At 48.5% G+C, this 26,268-nt stretch overlaps 1 protein-coding gene across 1 annotated transcript; it reads left to right on the forward strand.

Annotated features, from left to right (window-relative positions):
* SLC7A9 (solute carrier family 7 member 9) lies at nucleotides 1–25,746 on the forward strand. The gene is made up of 12 exons (XM_042919204.1): nucleotides 1–96; nucleotides 1,867–2,014; nucleotides 2,296–2,538; nucleotides 2,910–3,035; nucleotides 3,266–3,365; nucleotides 4,088–4,132; nucleotides 4,587–4,710; nucleotides 6,316–6,419; nucleotides 12,672–12,768; nucleotides 13,847–13,996; nucleotides 23,678–23,852; nucleotides 25,615–25,746. The coding sequence occupies exons 1-12, from the start codon at nucleotides 1–3 to the stop codon at nucleotides 25,677–25,679; spliced, it is 1,473 nt and encodes a 490-aa protein (XP_042775138.1). The 3' UTR covers nucleotides 25,680–25,746.
* Nucleotides 25,747–26,268: the final 522 nt, after the last annotated feature.

Consider the following 26,268-nt stretch of genomic DNA (forward strand, 5'->3'; position numbering starts at 1 on the left):
ATGGAGGAGACAAGCCTGAGGAATCGGAGAGAAGATGAGAAGTCCATCCGGAGTATCCAGAGTAAGGAACCCAAGACCACGAGTCTCCAGAAGGAGGTAAGGTTGGTCCCTGGGCACCGGCCCTTCCCAGGCCAAGGGCAGCAAGGAGGGGCCCCGGTGAAGTCCCCGCTGATCTGCGTTGTAAAGCACATCTCTAAGTGAGCAGTTCTTTGGATGCACCTCTTTCCCTCTGGCCAGTGAACTTAGCATTTTTTTGCGAGGTTAACGCATGTGCTTCTGTGTGCCTGGCGAGTACCTGGAGGGGCTGGTGTTTGCCCAGACCGATGGCCTCGGGGGGGGGGGGGTGGTCAGACAGGACCTTCTGATGTTGGGATCCCCTCTATAGTGTCTTTACCAAGAATCTGCCCCTTGTGTGTCCCTCGTATTCCTTCAGTAATGGGAAACTCATTCTGCTTCAGTGAGTCTAGCAGGGGTGGTGAGTGTGCCGTGGGTCTGACATGGATGAGCCCTCTGAGACGGAATGTATGTAGTAATGGCTGGAATTGGAGGTGCCTGCGCCCTAGAGGGGGTCAGTGTCACATGGGGCTGGTAATTGAGCTGCAGGGAAGGGATGCTTTGTGGGGAGGGGGGAGTGGAGACAGAACGGAGCTCGATGCAGGTGGATGGGTGTGGAAGGACAGCTTCAAACTCACAGGATGAGGAAGGAGAGTTCCAGAACAAGATCAGAATGGCTTCGAGGGCCCAACTAGTGGCCTGAGCTCTGGGCGGAGCCTCCGAGAGCTCCCATGCCTGATGGCAGAGGGGATGGAGGAGGGGTTTGGGGGACAGCACCACTTGACTGTGGGTTGGCCTGGGAGCTGGGGTCCCTAGGAGTGGCTAATGCATGTTCCTGCCCACCGAACAGCACAGAACTAACTCCAGGTGGTCCTCAAGTCACTCCTAAACTCAGGCGGCTTCGGGGTGAACGCTGAGGGCCTCTGGGCTGGTCAGCCACATGGGCCATTAGAGGAGAAAAGCCGAGACTAACCCGCTAGTGCACCCCTGCCCCGAGGCCAACACAGGAGCTGACCCTGCTCCCGGGCCCCTCCCCGATTGCGTGTGACCCTTGCTGGCAAACCGCGGCCGGGGACTTCCGTGTTCATTGGACTCAACCCGCGTAATTCCGTACGTGACGTGCAGATCTTCAGTGTTCAGTCTGATGGGTATTGACAAACCCCTCACCCTAGAAAGCTCCCTCTTGCCCCTTTCCAGGTGGACTCCCCACCCCAGCCCTGAGTTTCTATTCCCATAGGTTAGTTTTGCCTGTTCTTAAATTTCATAGGAATGGGATTCCACGGGACGTGTCCGAGGCGGGGCTTGTCGCTAGGAAGCTCATACCCTGCAAAACGGCATCAGAGAAAGTTCACAGACCCTAGATGTTTCTGCGCCTAGAGGCCTGGGTTTCTCCCGCCTGTCCCCACCTGTGCTCCCGAGAGGCCAGGGCCCCTGGTCAGGACCCCCAGCCCTGATTTCACTGTTTGCTAAATCAGCCTTCACCGTCTGGGCCCCTTTGTCAATAAGAGTAGAGGTTGGGAGACTGGAACCTACCCACTCTGGCTGTAGATCCCTGGAGAGTCACGTGACCTTTCTGTGCCTCTATTTTCTCCCCTGTCAAATGGGGTCATGAGGCCGTGGTGAGGATGCATGGACCTGATGTAAGTGAAGCCTGGTGTTTTGCTGCAACAGCACAGGCCGGAAGCGCCTTCACCTGGGCTGCGCCGGCTGCGCTGAGGGAGGGGAGGGGGGAGAGGGCTGAGGGCTGCTGTCTGCGGGCCGCGCGGCGTCCTGGGTGGTGGCACTAATGCCCCCCCCTCCCCCACATCCAAGGTGGGCCTGCTCAGCGGCATCTGCATCATCGTGGGCACCATCATCGGCTCTGGGATCTTCATCTCCCCCAAGTCTGTGCTCAGCAACACGGAAACCGTGGGGCCCTGTCTCATCATATGGGCGGCCTGTGGGGTCCTCGCAACACTGGGTAACAAAGACGCCCCTCCCTGGCGAGCTCTCCCTGTGGAAGGTGGGGGCGGGCTGTGTGAGCACAATCTGTGTCCTGGCCTTGCTGTTGCCGGGGGTTCCTTTCGACGCCCGCGGGCAACCAGGTGCAAATTGGGCTTGCTCTGGAATGAGCAATGGCCAGAACTCAGGGCGGTCTGCGGAGAGGGCCATGGTGGCCCGCGTGGGCGTGGCCCAGAGGGAGGGGGTGACCAGGGCCACTCCTCACCAGGGGCCTGAGGGGACCCCCTCTCTGTGTTCCAGGTGCCCTGTGCTTTGCAGAGCTTGGCACGATGATCACCAAGTCGGGGGGCGAGTACCCTTACCTGATGGAGGCCTTCGGGCCCATCCCTGCCTACCTCTTCTCCTGGACCAGCCTGTTCGTCATAAAGCCCACATCCTTTGCCATCATCTGCCTCAGCTTTTCGGAGTATGTCTGTGCGCCCTTCTATTCCGGCTGCAATCCCCCTCCGGTTGTCGTGAAATGCCTGGCTGCCGCTGCCATCCGTGAGTACCCGAGTGTGACGCTCCGGGCTGGGGTCAGGAAAGACCTGGCACAGGGGACGTGGGGAGACAGGCCTCGGCTCCACCATGCCCAGAAGAAGGCCGGTGGGCCTGGAGGCACTGGCGAGAAGCAGGGCAGGGTCTGGTGGGGGCCCAAAGCCCTGGCGGTAGTCTGTCCCTCAAGGCAGCACTCACCTGGGGACTGGCTGCTTCTCCATGTCGTGGGACTCAGGGGTCCTCGCCGGGCACACCTGATGAATGAGGCAGTGGAGAGGACAGGATCGGGGGCAGGAGACCCTCTCAGGCCCCCGGGAAAGGAGGGAGGTGCTGAGCCCAGGGCTGCACGACATCGCCCCCACTCTGGCCCCTTCCAGTGCTCATCACCACGGTGAACTCGCTGAGCGTGCGGCTGGGGAGCTACGTCCAGAACGTGTTCACGGGGGCCAAGCTGGTGATCGTGGCCATCATCATCATCAGCGGGCTGGTCCTCCTGGCCCAAGGTGACGGCGGCTGGAGGGGAGGGTGGGTGCCACTCGGAGGTTGTGCTCTGAGGCCTGTGTCTCAGAAAGCCTGGCAGGAGTTCAGCAGGAAGCATCTGTGGTTTCTCTGCTTTTCAGAGTCTGTCTGATAACCTGAGGCCACAATTCCTGTCCTTCTGTCACACGGAGATGATGCGGGATCCCAGTGTGGTCCTCTGACACCCACAATCCACTGTCTGACTTAATTACAGGGAACACAAGGAATTTTGAGAATTCTTTTGAGGGCACAAAACTGTCTGTGGGAGCCATCAGTCTGGCATTTTATAATGGACTCTGGGCGTACGATGGATGGTAAGGTGCCCCCCGTCTGGTTGGGATTTCTCAGGTACGATGCTGAAACCAAGGAAGGCAAGGACCTCCCCTTCCTCGGGCTTGCGGGGGGGACCCTAAAGTTCACCTCCACGTCTCCATTTGGTTCAGCACCCACCCCCCTGCTTCTGTTCTCCTCGGACCCCACAGACGCTGAAACCCCGAACCTTTACCCAGCCCCGCAGCAGGCCTGAGCTAGAAGCTTCAGTGGACACAGACAGGCTCGGCCGAATTGGAGGCCGTCAGAGCTGCCCAGGCACTCGATGAGGCACCAGTTCTCAGAGGCACTTCCATTGCACCCTGGGAAATACTAGGTGTAGTCGACGAGATTCCGTTTATGTTCTGTGAGGAAGAAGCGTGGCCCCCCAGGACGCTGCTCCTTCTCGTGCAAAGCAGATTTCATTCTCCTTCTAGACAGTGACACTAACGGTTTTTCAAAGCAGCCTGGGGACTCGTGCCTCCCCAGTAATTCTTGAAAACTCCCATGATTCCCACAGAGGGCAAAGACTTATCACTGACAGACGTGCAGACGTTGGGAGCCCCACCATCGTGGGGCTTTCTCCAAATGACATTATCCTGGATTCCTGCAGGAGAATTTTCTCTGTGGTGGAGGGTCTTCAATGAGGCCAACCTTTACTTTGTGTTTCACAACCTTAGCAAAGAAAGTTGAAGTTATGTTACTTGTGTGCCTTTTCTTTCTCTAGGAATCAACTCAATTACATCACAGAAGAACTTAGGAACCCTTTCAGGTAGGAGAACTGAGTCAGGCGGGAGACGGTGGGCCAGCAAGCACGTTTCCCTTCCCCAAGCACCGAGTGGACCCCCTTCCATACTGCGAATTGTTCCTTATAAGCTCATGTATATCCGCTCGTCAGAGCTCGGTTTTGCTGTGGGAAAGTGGAATCGTAGCAGAGAGGATGAATGAACCCCAACTTTATCCTGGGCTTTATGAACAGTTCGACCTCCCCACCCTGGAGTCTGAGAGCAGGAGGGTTCTTTCTCATTTGAAAATGTCACGTCCCACAGCCCCTGCTTGTGGGTGGGCCTCCGGAGGCACCAGTGACCCCAGCCCACCGCAGGGAGAAGTGGACGGCCAGCTGGGTGGGTGGGAAGAAAGGACTGGACAGAGACAACAGACTTGTGAGGCTGTCACGGGATGCTCCGTCTGACCCTGGGTCCCTGCCCCTCCCCCCCCCCCCCCAGAAACCTGCCCTTGGCCATCATCATCGGGATCCCACTGGTGACAGGCTGCTACATCCTCATGAACGTTTCCTACTTCACCGTGATGACTCCTACCGAGCTCCTGCAGTCCCAGGCGGTGGCCGTGGTGAGGACCCGGAATCTGTGGGGAGGGTGCTAGGGTCTGTGGGAAGCTGAGATACCCGCTCGAGATGAGGGAAATAATCGTCTAGGACATGGGCAGAGGGAGGGATAGCTGTTAGCGACAGCAGCAAAGACCCAATGCCATGGAAGGCCGCCGGCAGGTGGAAGCTTCTGTCTGTGACCTGGGCACACGCACTGAGGGTGGGTGGAGCAGGGCCGGATTTCCCCGGGGTTGGGGTTTTGACAGACACACATGTGCGTGAGAAAGCACAAGGGAGGGATGGAAGGAGGGAATCAGAACAACAGACTGCAAGTTAAGCTGGTCAAGGAGGGTCTCGATGACAAGGGGGATGGGTGTGAGGGTCTGCAGAAAAGGTGGGGAGGGCCCCACATGCTTGAGACCTTGTGGAGCTGGGGTGGGACAGGAAATGAACTGGAAACAGGAGACAGGGAGCAGGGAGAGACGCCATCTTGGTTATGATGAGGTCACTGACCACCAGGACAGGTGGTTGAGGAGACAGGGTCTTGCTGAGCAAGGCGGTCAATTCCTTGACCCCTTGACGTCGGTGAGGGGCCACGGTGTTGGAAAGAAACTGGGATGAAGAATTAGGACAGGGAGGAGTGGAGAGGAGACTTCTGTTACTCAGCGTCAGACGGTGGGGGACAGTAAAGCATCCCAAAACAAAGAGCTGACTCCATACAGTTTACACAGCGTTCTATTCAGGATAACTTCCTGACAGGGGAATCCGGCAGAGGTTGACCAAGGCTCTGCGCAGTTATTCTCTGCAAAGTCTGGGCCTTGGTCCACAGATTTGATAGAGCGAGGGGATGCGCAGAAGGGCACTGGAGTGAGATCAAAGGGCTAGCATGCTCCCAGTTGCCAGCCAACCTTTCATGACAACCTTGTGGCACCACCTGTGCACCAGGAAGGGGAAAGACCGTGTTCTAACAGAGTCCTGGGAGGGCAAAACAAGTCTCCTCCCATCCCAACCTTGGCAGGCATTTCTTTTTTATTTTTTTTAATTTTTTTAACGTTTATTTATTTTTGAGACAGAGAGAGACAGAGCATGAACGGGGGAGGGGCAGAGAGAGAGGGAGACACAGAATCGGAAGCAGGCTCCAGGCTCCGAGCCATCAGCCCAGAGCCCGACGCGGGGCTCGAACTCACGGACTGCGAGATCGTGACCTGAGCTGAAGTCGGACGCTTAACCGACTGAGCCACCCAGGCGCCCCCTTGGCAGGCATTTCTAAGGGATGTAGGTTACCGGGAACGCGTAGCCCCAGAGATCACCCAGAAAACTTGCACACGACGGACGGAGGGCCAAGGATGGAGTGTCATCAGCTCCGCTACAGTTCAGGAGGTGGGGGTGGGGAAGAATAAGTCGTTTTCTTCCGGAGAGGTTCTCTACTTTCTCCTCTCCCGGAGGGATTCAGAGCCAGTGCCCACCCAGGGGTGGGGGCCTGCCCCCCCCCAGTGCCCACCCAGGGATGGGGGCCTGCCCCCCCGCCCCCCCCCCCCCCCCCCCGGGGAGAGCCCAGCAGCTTCCTTGGGACCCGTGGCTCCTGGGGGCTGTGCGAGACCTCAGGACTCCTCTGCTTCTCTCTGCAGACGTTCGGCGACCGCGTTCTCTACCCGGCCTCTTGGGTGGTTCCGCTGTTCGTGGCCTTTTCCACCATCGGTGCCGCCAACGGGACTTGCTTTACGGCAGGCAGGTAGGGGAACCCAGCACTCACCCTGGGGTGGTGGGGGGGGGGGAGGCTGGCGGTGGCAGCAGGGCCCATTCCACACTTGAGGAAAACAAGACCCAGGGTGAAAGTCCTTAGGGCTCTGCCAGGCTAACACATCATGGCATAACAGAAAACACAAAGTCTAACTGGAATTTGAGTAGAAGCTTTAAAAAAAAAGAAAAAAAGAGAAAAGAAAACCCAAAGTCCTAGAAAGGGAGCAAAAAGCTTGGCCGAGCTTGCACACTGGCGCTGGACCCGGTGGCCCCACTGAAGCGAGGCCCTGGCTTCCTTGTCGGCGGGGAGAAATGTTGCCAACTTCACAAGGCAGTTTGGGGACACAGGGTGACAGGCACGCTGGGGCTACTTTTCACCTCGCCCCGTCTTTCACCTAAAAATATTTCTTGAACATCTTCCCATGTGAACATACACATAACCTAGATCGGGTAGTCCCAGCTTAGGCTTTCAGGCCACCTTTGTCACTACTCAACTCTGCCAGTGTAGCTCGAAGGCTAAGAGCTGGGGTTCCGTTCTGCCCAAACTGTATCCACACAAAGCAGGCATAGCTCACCAGCCCCTGCCAATCCCCTGGACCCTCCTGGACCCTCCTGGCCTAGACAGTTAACAGCGGTGTTGTATTCCATTTTGCGACGTGGCACGACTTAACCTTGGCTCACGGGCTGAGCAGGGGTGGTGGTCACAAACACTGACGCAGGGAACATTCTGGAACACGTCTCTGCCCCAGTGTCCAGTGTTCTGAATGGATAGATTTCCTGAGAGTGGAATTGCCAAAGTTTCTATGCTTACACACTCTATGCCACAAAATCTTTCTTCTGAAGCCGCCGCCAAAGCACGGGTTGTGCTGGTCCAGCAACATTCGTTCTTCAAAAGCGTTCGACTCTTCTGGATTCTTTGCATTTCTTTAGGAATTTTAGAATCTACTTGTCAATTTCTACAAAAAGGCCCTCAAGGACTTTGATCAGGGCTGCGTGGAACCTGCAGATCAGTTTGGAGAGGGCTGCCGTTTTAATGGTATTGATTTTTCTTAATCTAGGGGCAAGGACCCGCTCCCTTTATTTAGGTCTTAATTTTTTTTTTTAATTTTTTTTTTATTTGACGTTTATTTATTTTTGAGACATAGAGAGACAGAGCATGAACGGGGGAGGGTCAGAGAGAGAGGGAGACACAGAATCTGAAACAAGCTCCAAGCTGTCAGCACAGAGCCCGATGCGGGGCTCGAACTCACGGACTGTGAGATCATGACCTGAGCCGAAGTCGGTCGCCCAACCGACTGAGCCACCCAGGCGCCCCAGGTCTTAATTTTTTTCAAATACAGTTGTTTGAATAGTTTTTGAGTAGTTTTGAGAGTATGTGGCTTTTGCATATATTCTTTCCGATTCACCTCAAAATATTTCATTTTTTGTGCTCTTGTAAATAGTATTTAAAATTTTTTTTTTCAGTTTCTGAGAGTTTGCTGCTAATATTGAGACACATAATTTCAGTAGCTCTACTGAGGTTTAAATACCATAAACTAGTTTGCTGCTAATAGAAACATAATTTCAGTAGCTCCACTGAGGTTTAAATCCCATAAACTCACTTTGTAATTACACAATTCAATGATTTTAGTACATTTATTAAGCTGTGCAAATGTCCTCACAGTTCAATTCTAGAACATTTCCATCACACCAAAAGTTCACTCCAGCCTAATTACCGTTAATCCCTGCTCCCACCTCCAGCCCTAGACTACCACTGACCGGCTCCTGTGTCTATAACCTTGCATTTTCTAGACAGTTCACTTAAATGGCATGATACAATATGCCGTTTGCATCTGGCTTTCTTTCACTCAGCATATTAGTTTTGAGGTTCATCCATGGCATAGCATATACCTGCTCGTTCCTTTCACCTGCGGAATCCTCTGCCACTGTCTGGATATACCACATTTTGTTTATCCATTCACAGGTAGATGGAGGTTTGCGTTGCTTCGAGTCTGGGCTATCATGAACTGTGCTGCTATGAATTCACACGTGGGTTTGTGCGGACATATGTTTTCATTTCTCTTAGATTCCCAGGACTAGAACTGCGGGCTCGTATAGTAGATCCGCGATCAACTTGTACAGAAATGGCTTAACTGTTTTCCAAGTTGGTTGTTTCATTTTGATTTCTATTAGCAATACATGAGCATTCCAGTTTCTCTACATCCTCACTAACACTTGGTGTTGTCTTTTTAATTACAGTCTTTTTAGTGGATATTAGTTATGTCATTGTGGTTCTAACTGCATTTCTTTAATTACTAATGGTACTGAGCATCTTTTTATGTGATTAGCCATTCATGTATCTTCTGATGAAAAATCTATTCAAATCTTTTGTCCAATTTTTATTTTTTATAATGTTTTCAGTGTTTGTTTATTTTTGAGAGAGACAGTGACAGATTGTGAGTGGGGAAGGGGCAGAGAGGGAGGGAGACACAGAATCCGAAGCAGGCTCCAGGCTCTGAGCTGTCAGCACAGAGCCCGACATGGGGCTCAAACCCACAAACTGTGAGATCATGACCTGAGCTGATGTCGGACGCTTAACTAACCGAACCACTCAGGTGCCCCTTTTGTACACTTTTTAAATTGGGCCATTTGTCATCTTATTGAGTTGTAAGAATTCTTTATATATTATGGATACAAGTCCTTTATTAGGTATCTGACTTACACATATTTTCTCCCAGTCTGTGGCTTGTCATTTTTTTTTAATGTTTATTTTGAGAGAGAGAGAGAGAGAGCACACCCATGCACATGAGCTGGGGAGAGGCAGGGGCAGAGGGAGAGAGAGGGAGAACCCCAAGCAGGCTCCACACTGTCAGCACAGAGCCCTATGGAAGGTTTGATCTCACAAACTGTGGGATCATAACCTGAGCTGAAATCAAAAGTCCAACGCTTAACCCACTGAGCCACCCAGGCCCCCCAACTTCTCTTTCTTAATGGTGTTTTTGAAATGCACGTTTTTAACTTTGACAAAGCCCAGTTTGTACCGTTCATGTGTCACGCTTTTGTTGCCATATCTAAGAGCCTTTGCGCAACCCAAAGTCACAAAGATTTTTTCTCTTGTTTTACCCTAGAAGTTCTATATTCTATAGGCGTAACCCTCACATTTAGGTTTATGATCCATTTTGAGTTAATTATGTATCATTCATGTGCCTGTGCAGCTTGGGGGTGGCCTGGGACTCGTGCTGTATTGAATTCTGTTGGAGAGAATTTATTGTGGGGTCAAATCTAAGATTTTTGCTTCCTGGTTTCTGAGTTTCCTATCTCACATAGACAAACTTTTCGCCTCTCAACAACACCTACCCGTGTTTTCTTCCAGCATTTTACTTTAGTTCTTTGATCAATCTGGAATGTATTTTGATATGAGGCATAAATCTCACTCCTCCCCCCGCCCCCAACCTCTACCTGTTGTCCCAGATCCTGTCGATAGTCCGTCCTTTCCCCTACTGATTTGAATGATACCGCTATGCCCAGCATGCCGGGTTCACTCCATATCACCCATGGGCCCTGTCCTGGGCTATCACCACGTGCAGACGCTTCCAGCTCCGGCCACACAACACTGGGGAGAATCAGTGCTCCTATGTCAGTGCTCCACTCCTCCTTGCCTGCTCAGCCTTCCAGCCACACTTGCAATGATGGTCTCCAGTTCCAAAAGTCCTGCTTGCTTTCTGAGCAGTTGGAATTTACAGAGGGCTGTAAACACTGAGGGGTTTACAGCGTGAGGTCACAGAGCCACCTGTCTGTCTCCTTCCATCTGGCGACTCCTTTATTCCCAGTTTCACTGGCTTGTTCTGGGAACTAATCCGACGCCCTATGTCGTTTTCAAAGTTCAAATACGTACTTTTAATAGACAGGGCCCTTTGGCCTTTGTATTCCTGACTTGCGATTTTATCGTATTGTAGTCAGAGTGTGGGATCTTTATGACCTCACTTCTTCGGAAGCTTTAAGCCTCTCCTTGTGGCTTACTGCAGTTTTTATAAATGCTTCCTAGGGTCTGCAAAATAAGGTGTATTGTGTTCCCGCCGTCTCGATTTTTATATCATCATCAAGCTTGTGCCTTGACTGTTCGAATCTTCTGCTCTCGGGGGATTTGTCAAGTTCGGCCCTCTCTCTCACGGGCTCCTGTTTTTTGTAGTTTCTGCGTAGACGGCTTCCGTTTTCAGAGAAAACTCTTTTTGCCTTACGTTCTGTATTGTCCGATACTGATACTGCGGTCGCTGCAAGCTTTAGGATGCTGCTTTTGGTAACACATCCCCCAACCCTTGTATCTTCCACACTCACGGCGGTGACAGCGGGCTCTGGCTTGTCTCTTTCAACAAGCCCCCCCGGGGCATCTCGGGCCAGGCCAGCGGCCTCTGGTCACAGTTGATGTGATTACTATTGCAGTGGGACTAATCTCCAAATATCATGGGGTTTTCTGGCTTAAAAAAAAAAATCATATTCTGATTATCCATCAAATGTCATTTTTTTTTCTTCTGCTGACGTGTAAGTTGTATTTCTATTCTTTTAGCAATTACCCAGCAAACTGAACTCAAACACCTAAGAGTCTACTAGCCTCTCTGTTCTCTCCCCTCTCCCGCAAGGGCTCTCCCTTTCACATCGTCTGTCAACCTGCCACGTGCAGGACAAAAATTAAAAATCCAATACTTATGATGGGGTTCGTGAGCAAATGGCTGAGAAAGAATTCTTGAAACGCGTTTGGTGCAAAAAGGTGATTTTATTAAAGCACGGGGACAGGACCCAAGGGCAGAAAGAGCTGCACCGGGGTTGGGAGGAGTGACTGATTATATACTTTTAAGCAAGTTTTGAAGGAATTTGGAAGCAAGGCTTTCAGGACCTTGAGGGGCTAGCTGCTAAGATAAGGTTACTTTTAGTCTTTAATCAAACATCAACGTGAAGGCACTAAGGCAGCCACGAGTTCCTCGAGGAAGGTCACACTCTGCACGTTTCTATCGGTTGTGTGTATCAGTGGGTTGCAAGCTGTAAGGAGATTTCACTGAAGCTACATTTCTCTTGCCTTTGTCTCCCTCGTCACTCACATACATACCAACGTGTTTTACTGCTGTTTCCTTAACGTTGCTTCTTCAATCAACTCCTTCTGAGTTCGGTCCCTGTTTGTTTGTTGGAGTAGACTTCTTAATAGTTTCCGATGAGGAACGGAGAGCAGAAAATGTGCCACAGTCATTGTTTACCTACACATGTACTAAGTCAGTCGTCTTGAATGGTAGTTTAGCTGCACAGCACAGGAATCTGAAAACCAATTTCCCTCATCGCCGAAAAGATTCTCATTCCACGTCTGTTATGATTTTGCGTGTCCTAATTTTGTAGCTAATCTTTTAAATTCGGAAGCTTAAAAAAAATTGTTTTTTCCTTCCACTCTAATATTTGTATCTGGGTATGCTTTTTTTTTTTTTTTTTTTTTTGTCTAGAGCTGGATTTAATTTGAAAGTTGTTTTTCAATTCCATGAAAGCTCTCTGCCCTTCTTTGAGTTTGCCTTACCCCGTTTAATATATTTGGGCTTCTTCCTGTTTCTTAATTTCCTGTCTGCATTTTCCATTTCTCTACACTTCGTAACTCAGATCTAGTTTCTAATTTATTTTTTCACTGGCACCTCGTATATCAGTTGTGGATTCTTAAATTATGGTAATTTTGTATTTTTTAGAAATTTTTGGCATTTCCCCTTTTTTCAACATTTTAAACCTCGTCTTTCAGATTACTGAATCACCAGGAGTTCTTGGGGGCGGGGACTCTAAGCTACTTGTTTGCAGTCTGCTGACCCACCCTTAACGTGTTTTGGTTCAGGTTTTGAAATATGGAAATTCTGTACAGCTTGGATTTAGGGAGTGCCAGGCTCCCCTGTGTTTGCTTCTGTCGGGTGCTCTGAGCACCGGGGTCCACTGCCCCTAGACTGGTTTTTCCATTTGCTTCTTGCCTAACTTTTGAGGACACAGAGCAGGTCGAGTCTCCCCCCCAGGGCAGCCCCCTGCTCTTCCCCATTCATGTGACCCATGGTACCAGGATGCGTTGCTCTCAGGAGCATTTAACCGCTTCACCTACTTCCCCCAAACTCACTCACCCCCAGAGACCGACTCCCACTGACAGCACCAGGTTCCGATTCAGTCCCTTCCTCCGTGGCCTTGGTAGTGAAGCCCAGTGATGGCACGACAGTCTGCACGCCCATCCACGGGTGCCGTATTATCACTTTTCCAGACTTGTGTACGTGGCGGGCCGGGAAGGCCACATGCTTAAAGTGCTCTCCTACATTAGCGTCAGGCGCCTGACTCCAGCCCCTGCCATCATCTTTTATGTAAGTATGAATTCCGCCATGAAAACACCTCCTTAAAGACAGAGGGGCCCTGAAGTAAATCAGTATTGCTAAGCCTAGTGGTTTTCCAAAGGCCCAGGTTCCGTTAGTCCTCAGCATGAAACAGGTATATGAAACAAGTTACCCAACGCCTGCTCCTCCTTCTGAGTTGATCCAGGAGATACTGTTGGACTCTTCCAACCTTGTACCCTCCGTGCATCTTACAGGTACATTTGTATGTCTGGATCCCTGCTAGCAAACTATACCAAAGCCCACTAGCTTACAGGGAAGGAGAATAAGGCATTTAATGAGGTGCCTGGTAACTGCTTCTTGTTATGACCCAGGAATTTAGACGGCATGGCATCGTTGAGCAGTAGAGGAAGCCCTCTGACATCTTCTGATTGGAGTTTCTCAGTAGGGGACAGTCCCTGGTCCTGGGCAACTCTCTCTAGTACCTATGGTCTCTATGGACCATCCAAGCCCAGCCTCGGGGCCAGACTCCTTCCACCTCTTATGGAGAACATTGCTCTCCATAAGCCTACATGTTTGGAGATGAGGAGAGGCCCCAAATCACAAAGCCTAGGCCACACAGCCGAAGGCAGGGCGGGGTCAGACTAAGGCTGTGTTGCAGCCCCCGGCCCTTTCCCCTGACAAAGACTTTCCAGTGGGAAAACGTATCAGAAAACTGGAGAGGTGCCTGGCTGGCTCAGCTGGTACAGCCTGTGGCTCTTGATCTGGGAGTTGTGAGTTCAAGCTCCACAGTGGGAATAGAGATCACTCAGAAAAGTAAAATCTTATCACAAAAAAAAAATTTTTAAAGAAATCTGGTGTGATAAACATGTGTGTTTTGTTCTCCCCCTGCTTGAAACTGCAACTTCACCGAGTTCTTTCCATCAGGCCTCGGGGAGAACACCCATCACAGCCAAAGACTAGTTTAACCCCACCTACATGGGATATGTAGGTTTCTGTCATGCAGACCTTTCCATCCACAGGAAGCACGGCTTCCTTAGCCTCCTGTGAAGTGACAGGGACCACGTTTTTATGTACAAGTGACCGAAGAATTCACTCTTTTTTCCACTAGGGCATCATAGCAACTATTTATATCATCCCTGGTGACATAAACTCATTGGTCAATTACTTCAGTTTTGCTGCATGGCTGTTTTATGGCCTGACAATTCTGGGATTGGTTGTCATGAGGTTTACAAAGAAAGACCTGGAGAGGCCTATCAAGGTAAGTTCCGTTGCCTCAAATGTCACAAGTGGCTTTGGTTTCTTGAAACGGATTAGAGGTAACTACACTTTAAAATCTAGGGGCATGCTTTCTATTTCCAACCGGAGTGGAGTTTGCTCCTGATTTCTGGCCCCAGACCCGTTCCTGTGCAGGCAGCCTCTAATAGTCCACATCTGCAAACTGTCTGGGGCTCCCTCCCTGCACAGCTCCCCGAGGTGGGTCTAAGAAGAATTTATTTTGTTTTGCTTATGTTAGGGGCTTTTTGTTTTGCTTTGGAAACAACAATACGATTGAATTCTTATAAGAGCAAATGCAGATATAAGAAAAAGGTGGGGGGGGGGGCGCGGCACCTGGGTGGCTCGGTCGGTGAAGTGTCCAACTTCGGCTCAGGTCACGATCTCACAGTTCGTGGGTTCGAGCCCCACATCGGGCCCTGTGCTGACAGCTCAGAGCCTGGAGCCTGCTTCAGATTCTCTGTCTGCCCCACCCCCTCCCCCACTTGTGCTCTCTTTCAAAAAAAAAAAAAGTTAAAAAAAAAAAAAAAACAAGGTAGGAAAGCTGAGGACTTAAGTAACTAGGGCAAGAACAGGATCCTGTCTTTAGCTTTAGGATGTTGTTTCAGAAGTGTGCCTGGTGGTCTTTCTGGCACTGCAGCTTGCCTGTGGCCAAGTCTCTGAAGTCAGCGGAGACATGGAATTTGACATTTCCACTTCTGTCAGGTCATCTGGCAAGCAAAATCATGATGGTAGAACAGATTTTTTTTTTTTGTTTTTAAAGGAGATTGAAGTTTATTGACTATAGCACAAGAGAGCAACGGGCAGGTCAGCAAAGCAGAGGCTGTCTGCTGGTGGAACAGATTTTTCATCTGTACAAAATCCCTCAAACAAAAGGTATTTGACAGAAAATAACAAAGGAGGTAGGGGAAAAAGGATCTAACACACGTACAGTTGGAGTCCCTGATGAATGAAATAAAAGCAACAGAATTCTTTTTTAAAATTTGTTTTAGATTTATTTTTGAGAGAGGGCACACGATAGAGTGGGGGAGGGGCAGAGAGAGGGGGAGACAGAGAATCTGAAGCGGACTCTGTGCTGACAGCAGGGAGCCTGATGGGGGCTCAGACTCACAAACTGTGGGATCATGACCTGAGCCAAAGGCGGATGCTTAACCGACTGAGCCACCCAGGTGCCCCAAGCAACAGGATTCTTAAGAACTGTAATTCCAGGAACGTGTATTAGGGACGGAAAAATAGAAGGGGGACCGAGAGAGGAAGGGATTGGAATCAGCATACCAGAAGTCGTAGGACATCACTTACCGACTCAGAACTAGAAGGGGCAACCGGGAAATGTATTCTGATTGAACTCTGCAGCTTTAGAAGATCATGCTGTGGGTGTCCACTCCCCCTCCTCTTTCCTCCCCCCACCCCAGTCCACTTACAAAGGAAAGAAATTAATACGGGCACCAAAATTCTCATCAGCCACACTTCATATCCCGAGATAGTGGAGCAACCAATTTATGGCGTTCAAAGAGAGAAAATATTAGCCAAAGATTTTATACCCAAACTGACCTCGAAGAATAAGGTTACCAATATGAAACACCTCAAGGCATGGACCGTTGCATGAGACCTTTGGGAGGAACCACCTAGAGAACGAGCTTCAGAGACCAAAAAGTTTGTGGCCCAGAACTGGACTCAGTGATGGCAGACAGGGAGACAAAAGAGGGATGCTAATATCAAGCCCTGACAATTTGATGCAAGATGGAAGAGAAAGCCTATGAAAGTGTGCCGGGTAAGGAAATCACGCCAACAAGACTGCCCCGGGGTGCCATCTGGAATTAGACGCGGGGAGGAAAGAGAGGAATCTCTAGCTAATTCCATTACTGCTTATTATAGACAATATGGAACAAAGAGATTGTAAGGAGGGTACGGTGTGATATCTTCTATTTATAATGGTAACTCTCGGAACAAAAACAGCATTTATAGATCCCAAAAGTTATATCCAAAATAAACACACACACACACACACAGACCATATTGTAAAAGACCCTCTCTAGAAAGACTTGAAACAAATCAGAATATCTTCCTGGTTAACATTTTCTTGGTAGGAGGCATATTAGGGTTGTTTGCTGTTACTCTTGTTTTTTTGCTTATTACAAGTTTTTAACACCCCCAAACTTTCTAGAATCTATAAATCTCTTAATAGTCCCATTTCCATCTGCTAGCTATGTGGGAAAATTAATATTTAAGTCCCAAAATGTAATACGATATTTTCAAGACGTGTGAGCAAAGTTTCAAATTGCGCTCCAAATCCAACACAAGTCAGAATCGTGTGTGCGCACAGTGAAAAGTGAGAGTCACGTGCCCTCAGGTGTTGGGAGACCGTGTTACTGTGTGAACGGTAACCACTTGTTAACAACCAGATTCACTGGTTGGTCACCAGGAAATCACTTTTAAAGCAGTTTACTTCCTGGTGTAATGCATGTGTTTATATGCATTTGCTGTGTTTTAGTTACATTTGAGGACACCGGTTGGGAATCTGGCATTTCCTGTGATACGTGGTATTTTTCCCCCATTTAAAATAAGAGAAACAGGCCTCAGGTGAGAGTTTTCCCACAGAATGTCACTCTTCAAGGGCGGAAAACTGACAGACAGTAAGTAGCAGTCTGCATAAAGGAATATAAAACAATGTGGAGCCTAAACCTGTCAGTTATATGAATAAGCTAATCTATTCAGTTTAAATGAGTTGAAATCAACCATTAAAAGAAAAAGACTTTTCAGAGAGCGCCTGTGTGGCTTAGGCAGGGGCCGGCTCTTGATTCTGGCTCAGGTCCTGATCTCACGGTTCCTGAGATCAAGATCCGAGTCGGGCTCTGTGCTGACAGTGCGGAGCCTGCCTGGGATGTTCTCTTCCCCTCTCTCTCTCTCCCCCTCCCCTGCTCGCCTTTTCTCTCTAAAAATACATAAACATTGGGGCGCCTGGGTGGCTCAGTCGGTTAAGTGGCCGACTTCGGCTCAGGTCATGATCTCACATTCCATGAGTTCAAGCCCCGCATCAGGCTCTGTGCTGACAGCTCAGAGCCTGGAGCCTGTTTCAGATTCTGTGTCTCCCTCTCTCTGACCCTCCCCCGTTCATGCTCTCTCTCTGTCTCAAAAATAAAAAAAAAATAAATGTTAAAAAAAAATTTTTTTAAATAAATAAAAATACATAAACATTAAAAAAAAAAGATTTCTCAGGCAGGTTTACAAAGCTGTGAAAAAATTAAAAGGATATCAGCAAAGGCATACCAAGCAAATGAAAACACACAGACAACAGGATTTGTGATCTCAGCAAACAGGCACCAAGGCCCAAAGCACACTTCAGTGTCCTTAGTAATGCTAAGTGCTTCAGTGATGCTGAAGGCTAAAATCCACAATAAAGAGATCACAGGTATGAAAACCTAGTCACCAGATCACACGGTAGTCATTTTCATGAAGCAGAAACCTCAGAAAGCACAGCTAGACACAGACACACACCCTAACAGGAGACTTTAAAGTGGCTCCCTTCAGGGACGCCTGGGTGGCTCAGTCAGTTAAGCGTCTGACTTCAGCCAAGTATGATCTCACAGCTTGGGGGTTTGAGTTCTGGGCTGACAGCTCGGAGCCTGGAGCCTGCTTCAGAGTCTCTGTCTCCCTCTCTCTCCGCCCCTCCCCTGCTCATGCTCTCTCCTAAAAATAAACAAACATTAAAACACATTTTTCACGTGTCTCCCTTAAGTCCCGGACAGACCCAGACATCGCACTGGTACAAGTGACAAGCCCTAAACAGCAGAACAAGGCAGATGTCAGAGACCATATCAGACTGTGAGGCCTCAAAATAGCAAACACACCTTTTCAAGTGCATATGGGACAGGGCTGAAAACTGACAGTCTTTGATGCCACAAAGAAAACCTTGAAAAAATTAGAAGTAAGGGCAAACCACATTCTCTATCTATAATGCAATGACACAGGAAAGTAATCTTTAAAAATTAAACTTTTCAACCCAACAGGAAATAGGAAATGAAAGTACACAATTTCCTAAAAATGACAATAAAAATAAGACCTAATCTTAGGATCGGTGCTCTGAGAAAGTTTCGTTGCATTAAATACAACAATAAACGTGAAAACAGGCAACTCAAAAAGCAAGAGAAGGAACAACAAAGAAAACCGAGAATGTAGAAGGAATGAATAAACATGAAAGACTTTAAGATTTTTAATTGGATTATCTGGTTTTTGGAATTTCCCCGAGAATTCTGATTCTGATGGGGTTAGTTTTAGTAACTTTACATTTTCCTAGAAAATTGTCCATTTCGTTGAATTTATTTACACTGAGTTGTACAAATTTGTTTTATGATTAAAAAAAAATTCCCATGTTCTGGAGATTATTTCCCCATTTTTGTTTCTTATTTGTGTGTTTGTGCCCTCATTTTTTAAAAGGTTACCCACAGGGGCACCTGGCTGGCTCTGTCAGTACAGCCTGCACTCTTGATCTTGGGATTGTAAGTTCAAGCCCCATGTTGGGTATAGAGATTACTTAAAATCTTAAAAATTTTTTTTAACGTCAATTCATTTTTGAGAGACAGAGACAGAGTGTGAGCGGGGGAAGGGCAGAGAGAGAGGGAGACACAGAATCCGAAGCAGGCTCCGGGCTCTGAGCTGTCAGCACAGAGCCCAATGCGGGGCTTGAACCCACGAACCACGAGGGTCAGATCGTGACCTGAGCTGAAGGCGGGCACTTAACCAACTGAGCCACCCAGGTGCCCTGAGATTACTTAAAATCTTTAAAAATAAAAATAAAAGGTTAGCTACAGATTGTTTTATTGATTTTTCAAATTATTTCTATCAACTATAATACTGATACCAAAGCTAGCACAAAAAAAGGGAAAAAGAAAATCATAGACTAATCTCACTTTTCAATACTGCTATAAAATTTTTTTTAACGTTTATTTATTATTGAGAGACAGAGTGTGAGCAGGGGAGGGGCAGAGAGAGAGGGAGACACAGAATCTGAAGCAGGTTCCAGCCTCCGAGCCGGCAGCACAGAGCCAATGCAGGGCTCGAACTTACAAACTGCCAGATCATGACCTGAGCCGAAGTCAGACACTTAACTGAGCCACACAGGCGCCCCTAAAATTCTTAAATAAAACTGTTTAACAAATAGAACATAATTACGTTAAAAAGATAATATATCATGAGGCGCCTGGGTGGCTTAGTCGGTTAAGCATCTGACTTCGGCTCAGGTCATCATCTCACGGTTTGTGAGTTCGAGCCCCGCGTCGGGCACTGTGCTGACAGCTCAGAACCTGGAGCACACTTCAGATTCTGTGTCTCCTCCTCTCTGCCCCTCCCCTGCTCATGCTCTGTCTCTCAATAATAAACGTTAAAAAAAAATTTTTTTTAAAAGATAACATGTCATGACTAAGTCATGTCTGTGCAAGAACAGCTAAGGATCAGAAAATCTACTCTCTCTCAAAATACATCAACATTAAAAGGGGGGAGGGTGGCTCAGTCTATTGAGTGTCCAACTCTTGATTTCATCTCAGGTCATGGTCTCACGGCTCGTGAGACTGAGCCCCGTGTCTGGCTTTGCACTGGCAGCACAGAGCCTGCTTGGGAGTCTCTCCCTCTCTTCCTCTGCCCCTACACTGCTGGTGCTCATGCTCTCTCGCTCTCTCTCTCTCAAAATAAACAAATCTTAGATTTAAAAAAAATCAAATATGGATCTAGTTCATGGGTAGATAGAATTCATCATATTAATATACCTATGGAGGAAAACCCTACAATCACCTCTCACAGATTTCACCAGATATGATTCAATATGCATTACTGATAAAAAAACAGGAATTTATTACTATTTCCTTAGCATGAACACACACACACACACACACACACACACACACCCCTTCGCCAAAATGCTAACAGCTGTTTTAATTGAGAAGGTGACAGACACTACAGAGGTCCCCGCTGAAGTGAGGCACAGGCTCCTTCCATGTCTGCTGTCACTTAGCTCGGTTTGAAGACAGTAACAAGGCAATGAGACGAGAAGGCAACTTGGAGTGGCAGAGCTAGGAAAGCCTTTCTAAAGTCTCGGACTTCCTCCTTCCCAAGACACCACATCGTGCCTCTGGAAAATCCAAAAGGATTAAAGAAAAAACTACACGGAAATATGGTCAAGTAATGAGACATAAAATAAACACACTGAAATCAATAGCCTTTTTATAAAAATGGCATCCACTTAAAAGATCATGAGTGCATTTCATTCCCCCAAACACATTAATTCGCGAGTGCCTAGTCGTAACCTCAGAGGGGAGGCCTCTTCTGAAAGACGGAAAAGGTCACTTCAACAAAGGAAAATTCACACGTGTTCTGAGTTAGGAAATATCAGTATCCTAAAGATGTCACTGTTTTTTAATGTAGACATTAAAAAAAAAATTTTTTTTTAACATTTTGAGAGACAGAGAGACAGAGTGCTAGCAGGGGAGGGGCAGAGAGAGAGGGAGACACAGAATCTGAAGCAGGCTCCAGGCTCCGAGCTGTCAGCACAAGAGCCCCATGTGGGGCTCGAGCCCGTGGACGCAAGCAAGATCATGACCTGAGCCAAAGTCAGACACTCAACCGAATGAGCCATCCAGGCGTCCCTTAGACATTTAATGAGGCCATGATATATCAGATCTTTTTTCTAGAGTTAGAGGAGTTGATTACAAAGGTCACACTGAAGAAGCAAGATGAACAGCCAGCAAAACAGAGAAGAGGATATTGAAATATAAAGGTTCTAAATTTTAAACATGATGGTGCCTATGCATGAAGAAAATCTAAATTATGTAAATTGCTTTGTCATCCAAGAATGGGTGAAAACTTTCCTAGGACTCAAAATCCAGAAATGAAAAGGGAAAAATGGACAAACAAAACCCGAACAAAATAAAAATGTATGCATTGAAAAAAAGGGAATTTTAAAACACGTATACGTAGCAGATGGGGAAAATACCTGCACTGATATCACAAAAAGAAAGGGGGCTAATACCCTTAATTTAAAGAGTTCCTACGATTGGGACAGGAATCACCCATATTTGAAATGGACAAAACTTATCAACAAACAACAGATACGAAAAGACAGTTCAGAGAGCACCTACAATGATACTTAAAGATGAAGCAAACGAACCCCAACCAGCTCCACCTCCCGCCAGTAAGAGAACGCAGACCACAGCTCTGGTTGCCCATCAGTCGGGCAGACACCCCACACTCTGGCCACACTCCTCGGGGAGCAGCCCGCTCGTACACGGCTGCCGGCATACAAGTGGTATAGCACATTTGCACTTACCTTTTCACCCGGACACCCCATTTTGAAGTAATCTACCCCAAGGTGAAATGGGCAAAAATATGAAATATACACAAGATTACTTACTGTGGCAAAAGGTTCAGCACAACCCAGGAGTCAATCAATGGGAGACCGGCTGAATAGATTTTGACACCTCCACGAAGCAGAGTGGTATGCAGCAGTAAAAAATGGATATTTTTTACTAGGTATTACTATGGTATTACTATGGCCCTATCTCTGCAACATATTAATAGAAAAAAAGCCAAGTGCTGGGGCGCCTGGGTGGCTCAGTTGTTTATTTTTATTTATTTTTGAGAGAGGGAGAGACACACACCGAGCACAAGCAGGGGAGGGGCAGAGAGAAAGGGAGATACACAACCTGAAGCAGGCTCCAGGCTCTGAGCTGTCAGTGCAGGGCCCCACGCGGGGCTCGTACTCAATGAACCTCAAGATCGCGACTTGAGCTGAAGTTGGATGCTCAACCGACTGAGCCACCCAGGCGCCCCCTGGGTGAGTCTCAGGTCACGATCTCACAGTTCGTGATCTCGAGCTACGTGTCGGGCTCTGTGTTGGCATCGCGGAGACTGCTTGGGATTCTCGCTCTCCCCCTCTTTGCCCCTCCTCCACTCACACTCTCTCTCTCAAAATAAACTTCAAAAGAAAGAAAAAAGCAAAGGGCAAAACTATCGTTTATATGTTTGGTATCTTTTATCTGGGGGCAGTGGAAGATGAACATGTGCCTGTATGGTTGAACTTCTGTGTGTGTGTATTTATTTTCAAAAAGAAATAGGTCAGGGGCACCCGGCTGACTCAGTCAGTGGAGCACGCGACTCCCGATCTTGGGGTCATGAGTTCAAGCCTCACATTGGGCGTAGAGCTTACTTAAAATCTTAAAAAAAAAAAAAAAAAGAAAGAAAGAAAGAATAAAGCAAAACCGATAAGAAATTTTAAGTTATAATATTTTTTAATGAAATTTATTGTCAAATTGGTTTCCATACAACACCCAGTGCTCATCCCAAAAAATGCCCTCTTTAATACCCATCACCCACCCTCCCCTCCCTCCCACCCCCCATCAACCCTCAGTTTGTTCTGTTTTTTTTTAATTTTTCAACATTTATTTCCGAGACAGAGAGAGACAGAGCATGAACAGGGGAGGGGCAGAGAGAGAGGGAGACACAGAATCTGAAACAGGCTCCAGGCTCTGAGCTGTCAGCACAGAGCCTGATGCGGGGCTCGAACTCACAGACTGAGATCATGACCTGAGCCGAAGTCAGATGCTTAACCGACTGAGCCACCCAGGCGCCCCTGTTCTCAGTTTTTAAGAGTCTCTTACACTTTGGCTCTCTCCCACTCTAACCTCTTTTTTTTTTTTTTTCCTTCCCCTGCCCCATGGGTTTCTGTTAAGTTTCTCAGGATCCCCATAAAAGTGAAAACATATGGTGTCTGTCTTTCTCTGTATGGCTTATTTCATTAAGTTATAATATTTTAAAATTTAGAAGGGAAAAAAAAATCCCTCAAAACTGAAAACAAATAAAGAAACCTTACTCTGTGACAAGTAAATGACAAAAGCACCCGGAGGAAAACTAAGTGCGGTATTTTGAGTGAATCTCCCTGTGGGTTATACTCTGAGGTTAAAAAGAACTACAGGACATCTTACACTTCATAGCACTACTTACAGTAGTGGTCTGAATATAGGACTGGTACAGTTACTTCGCGTATTTATTACAGGCACGTCGTAGGACAAAGCAAGTAACTATGCTAAAGCCATTTAAGAAACAAGATTTTCAGAAGCGTTAAGAAAAGAAAGTCTAAAGTAAGGAAAAAATGAAATCTTACCTTTGAATTGGAAATAGCAGTGTGAACTTGTGAATTTTTCCCTTTCTTGAAAAAAGAAGTATGTTCTGTCTCTGTAAAAGATCAAGGAGTACTCCAGCCCCCCAGATTATGGTTTCTAAACACCATTTCCTACTAAAAGAAAACCGTTCCCTGGAGAAATGGAGGAATCCAGACCCAGTGGCACTGGCTTCCTCTCCTGCCCCTGAAGCCACTGACTGACCCTGGCAATTCAGAAGTGGGACAATGAGACATCAAGGGCCTCATGATGTGTTAGGAAAGGAAGCGCTACCGTTCCAACGACCAAGTATTCTTGCCTCCAGACCCAACTACCAGAGTGCAGAGAACTTTCAGGGAGAGCCGGGGTGGGGGGAGGGAGAATTAAAATTACTGAAATTGGAGGAGGGGCACACAGAGTTCATTACATTCTTTCCCACTCAGTGTTTTGTTTTGAATGAAAACTTTCGGGAAGGACAGGAGTGCACGTGGTCAAATCATGACTCCATGTTGTCTCGCCTGCAGGTGCCCATTTTCATCCCCATCTTGGTGACTCTCGTCTCCGTGTTTTTGGTTTTGGCCCCAATCATCAGCGAACCCGCGTGGGAATATCTCTACTGTGTGTTATTTATACTGAGCGGCCTTATATTTTACTTCCTTTTTGTCCACTATAAGTTTGGATGGGCTCAGAAAATCTTAAGTAAGTACCAACACGGGGACTGTCGTGCTGTTGGCGAGGCGCAGACAGGCACAGCGTCCCGCACCTCACCTGTCCTGGTCCTACCGACTTTCTTATCGCAGGATCTCAGGCAGCTAGCAAATTTCACCCTCTCAGTGTGACACCTCTGGGGTCCACCCGTGGCCTCGTCCCTTGTCCCCATCAATTACTGTAACAAGCAGGAAGGGACATCACCATCTGCTTTTATTTTCCACCGTAAAGCACACATAACACTGACCATCCTAACGGTTTTTAAGTGTAGGCTTCAGTACGGATAAGTGTATTCACATCGTTGTGCATCCAACCTCCAGAGCACCACTTTCTTTCTCCTGAAACACAGACACCATCTGAGGCTCAGCAGCACCCCCCGAGACACCCAGAACGTGACAGAGTCGGGACGAGGGCCTGAGCCTTCCAATGCCGGAGCCACAGCTCTCACTCACCACTCAGCCATCCTGGCCCCTCAGCTGCTTTAGGGCAATTGTTAGGAAGCGTAGCTACGTTAACCACTTTCACTTTGGAAAAACAAAGTCGTGGTACCAAGTACATCAAGGGGCCTCTGCGTACAGCGCACCTGGGGGGGGGGGGGACACTCACAGCGTCACATCCTGTGCTGCAGACTCAACCACAGGGAGCCAGCCCCCAGCACCCTCGCCCGTCAAGGGTCCTCTACCTCTGACAGCCCTTTCTCGGTCCCCCACTCCCTGTACTGTTTCTAGAAAGGGGGGAATTGGGCTGTGCAGTTTCACTCCGGGTCTATGCAACAGCCCCCTAGTATCCATAGAGTAGATGTGACGAAAACAGGCCCCTTCTCCCTCAGCTTGTCCGAGCAGGAAAGCAGGGAAGCACAGCCGTCCCTGCAGGCACTCCTATCTGGTTTTACTTCCGTACTTGCGACTCGGGGAGACGTACGAGGTACGAAAGCAAAACCCAACTGCGAGGCGGTGAGGTTGACCCTGGACTTTCCAGGGGCCGCTCCCCAGCCCGGGCACTGCCTCACCTGGGAAACCTGACATAGGTGTTACAGCAAGAGCGAATCTGTTTCATGTTGATTAACACAGTGAAACCAAACCCAAAATTCGGCTTTATTGTTTCTACCGGGGACAATTTCCTTTCCGGAAGCAGCTCTCCCCACTGCACAACCTCTTTCCTCTGATCGAAGCCCGAAGCTGAGAGAGGGCTGCAGGCACACGACTAGAGACAGGCAAGTCCGGTGGTTACTGTGAGGACAGCCGTTTTCCCCAGGCCTCGGAGCATGAATTCAGATCTGATCGTCCCGACAGAGAATCTAGCCAGGACGACTTACAACCTACAGGGACAAAGCAGGGCTTCCCTCTCAGCTTTAGAAAACTTACTCCACCCGCTCCCTGCAAAAACTGGTAGGAAGCTGGGCTTGAGGAGGTGGAAAGAAGAAACTATCTGGATTTTAGGCAAGATGCATGCCCGGTGCCTTCCAGCCACATATTCAACTCTTGGACAGTGGTAGTTAAATGTGTACACACAAGTGAGTCCTGCACATCTTCCCTGTAGAGGACGGTGTTTGGTGGCAATAAGATAGCAGGTTCCCAATGCTTTTCCGGGAAGTAACTTACCTCCAAAGAGCCACTGTGGCTCCCAGGATGGTTCTGACCCCCTCGGGCCCTTGACCCCTGAGCGCGGCTAGAACAGAGGACACGGCCCCAGGGGGCGGGAGCCAGATTTCTGCGCCCCTCTGACCGCACTTGTTGACTGGCTTTTGCTCCAGAGCCCGTCACCATGCACCTTCAGATGCTGATGGAGGTCGTGCCGCCAGAGGAAGCTCCAGAGTAGCAAGCCCGGCCTCCCGGAGCCAAGTCCAAGCTGCGATGGATTTATTTGTGTAAGCGGTATTTGTGGTTATTTCTACCTGGTGTCTTCCTCAAGGAAAAAAAAAAAAAAAAACACGTATTCAGGTGTTCATAACGCTGTTATGTTTCCATAGCCTCAGTTCTCTGGGTGGGGGTTCTAGAGAAAACGGACAGGCGTTTGCCGAAGTTAGCAGTGAAGATGCGACCTAACTGAAGGCTGGCGGCCAGCCAAGGGCTCAGTGAAAATTACCACCTTACGACTGTGACGCTTCAGCGGGGGGAGGCACGTCACATCTACTTAAATAAAGGGCACTCTTTAAACCAGGGACCACTAAGGTGTGTAAAAATACACACACGTTTTGCTCTGATCGAAACAGGTTTTTAACACACTGAAGTACAGATGTTTTACTGCCCACCCTCGCCGCTCCCAGAAGTCCCGCACCCCCGTGTCCGAGGCAGGTCTATCCCAGGCTGAATGTCGAGGCCCCCACTGCAAGACGGACCATCCAGAACCATCCGCAGCCTGGTGCCCAGGACAGGCCCCACCTCAGCCCTCACAGACACTCTGGTCA

The sequence above is a fragment of the Panthera leo genome, chromosome E2 (assembly GCF_018350215.1).
Source record: "Panthera leo isolate Ple1 chromosome E2, P.leo_Ple1_pat1.1, whole genome shotgun sequence".
Lineage (NCBI taxonomy): Eukaryota > Metazoa > Chordata > Mammalia > Carnivora > Felidae > Panthera > Panthera leo.

Bases quoted from the DNA above. Each gene is read 5' to 3' on its own strand.
- SLC7A9 (XM_042919204.1), top strand. From the start codon at position 1: ATGGAGGAGACAAGCCTGAGGAATCGGAGAGAAGATGAGAAGTCCATC. The intron at 4,133-4,586 runs GTAGGAGAACTG...CCCCCCCCCCAG, and splicing joins GAACTTAGGAACCCTTTCAG to AAACCTGCCCTTGGCCATCA. The intron at 6,420-12,671 runs GTAGGGGAACCC...TCACTTTTCCAG, and splicing joins ACTTGCTTTACGGCAGGCAG to ACTTGTGTACGTGGCGGGCC.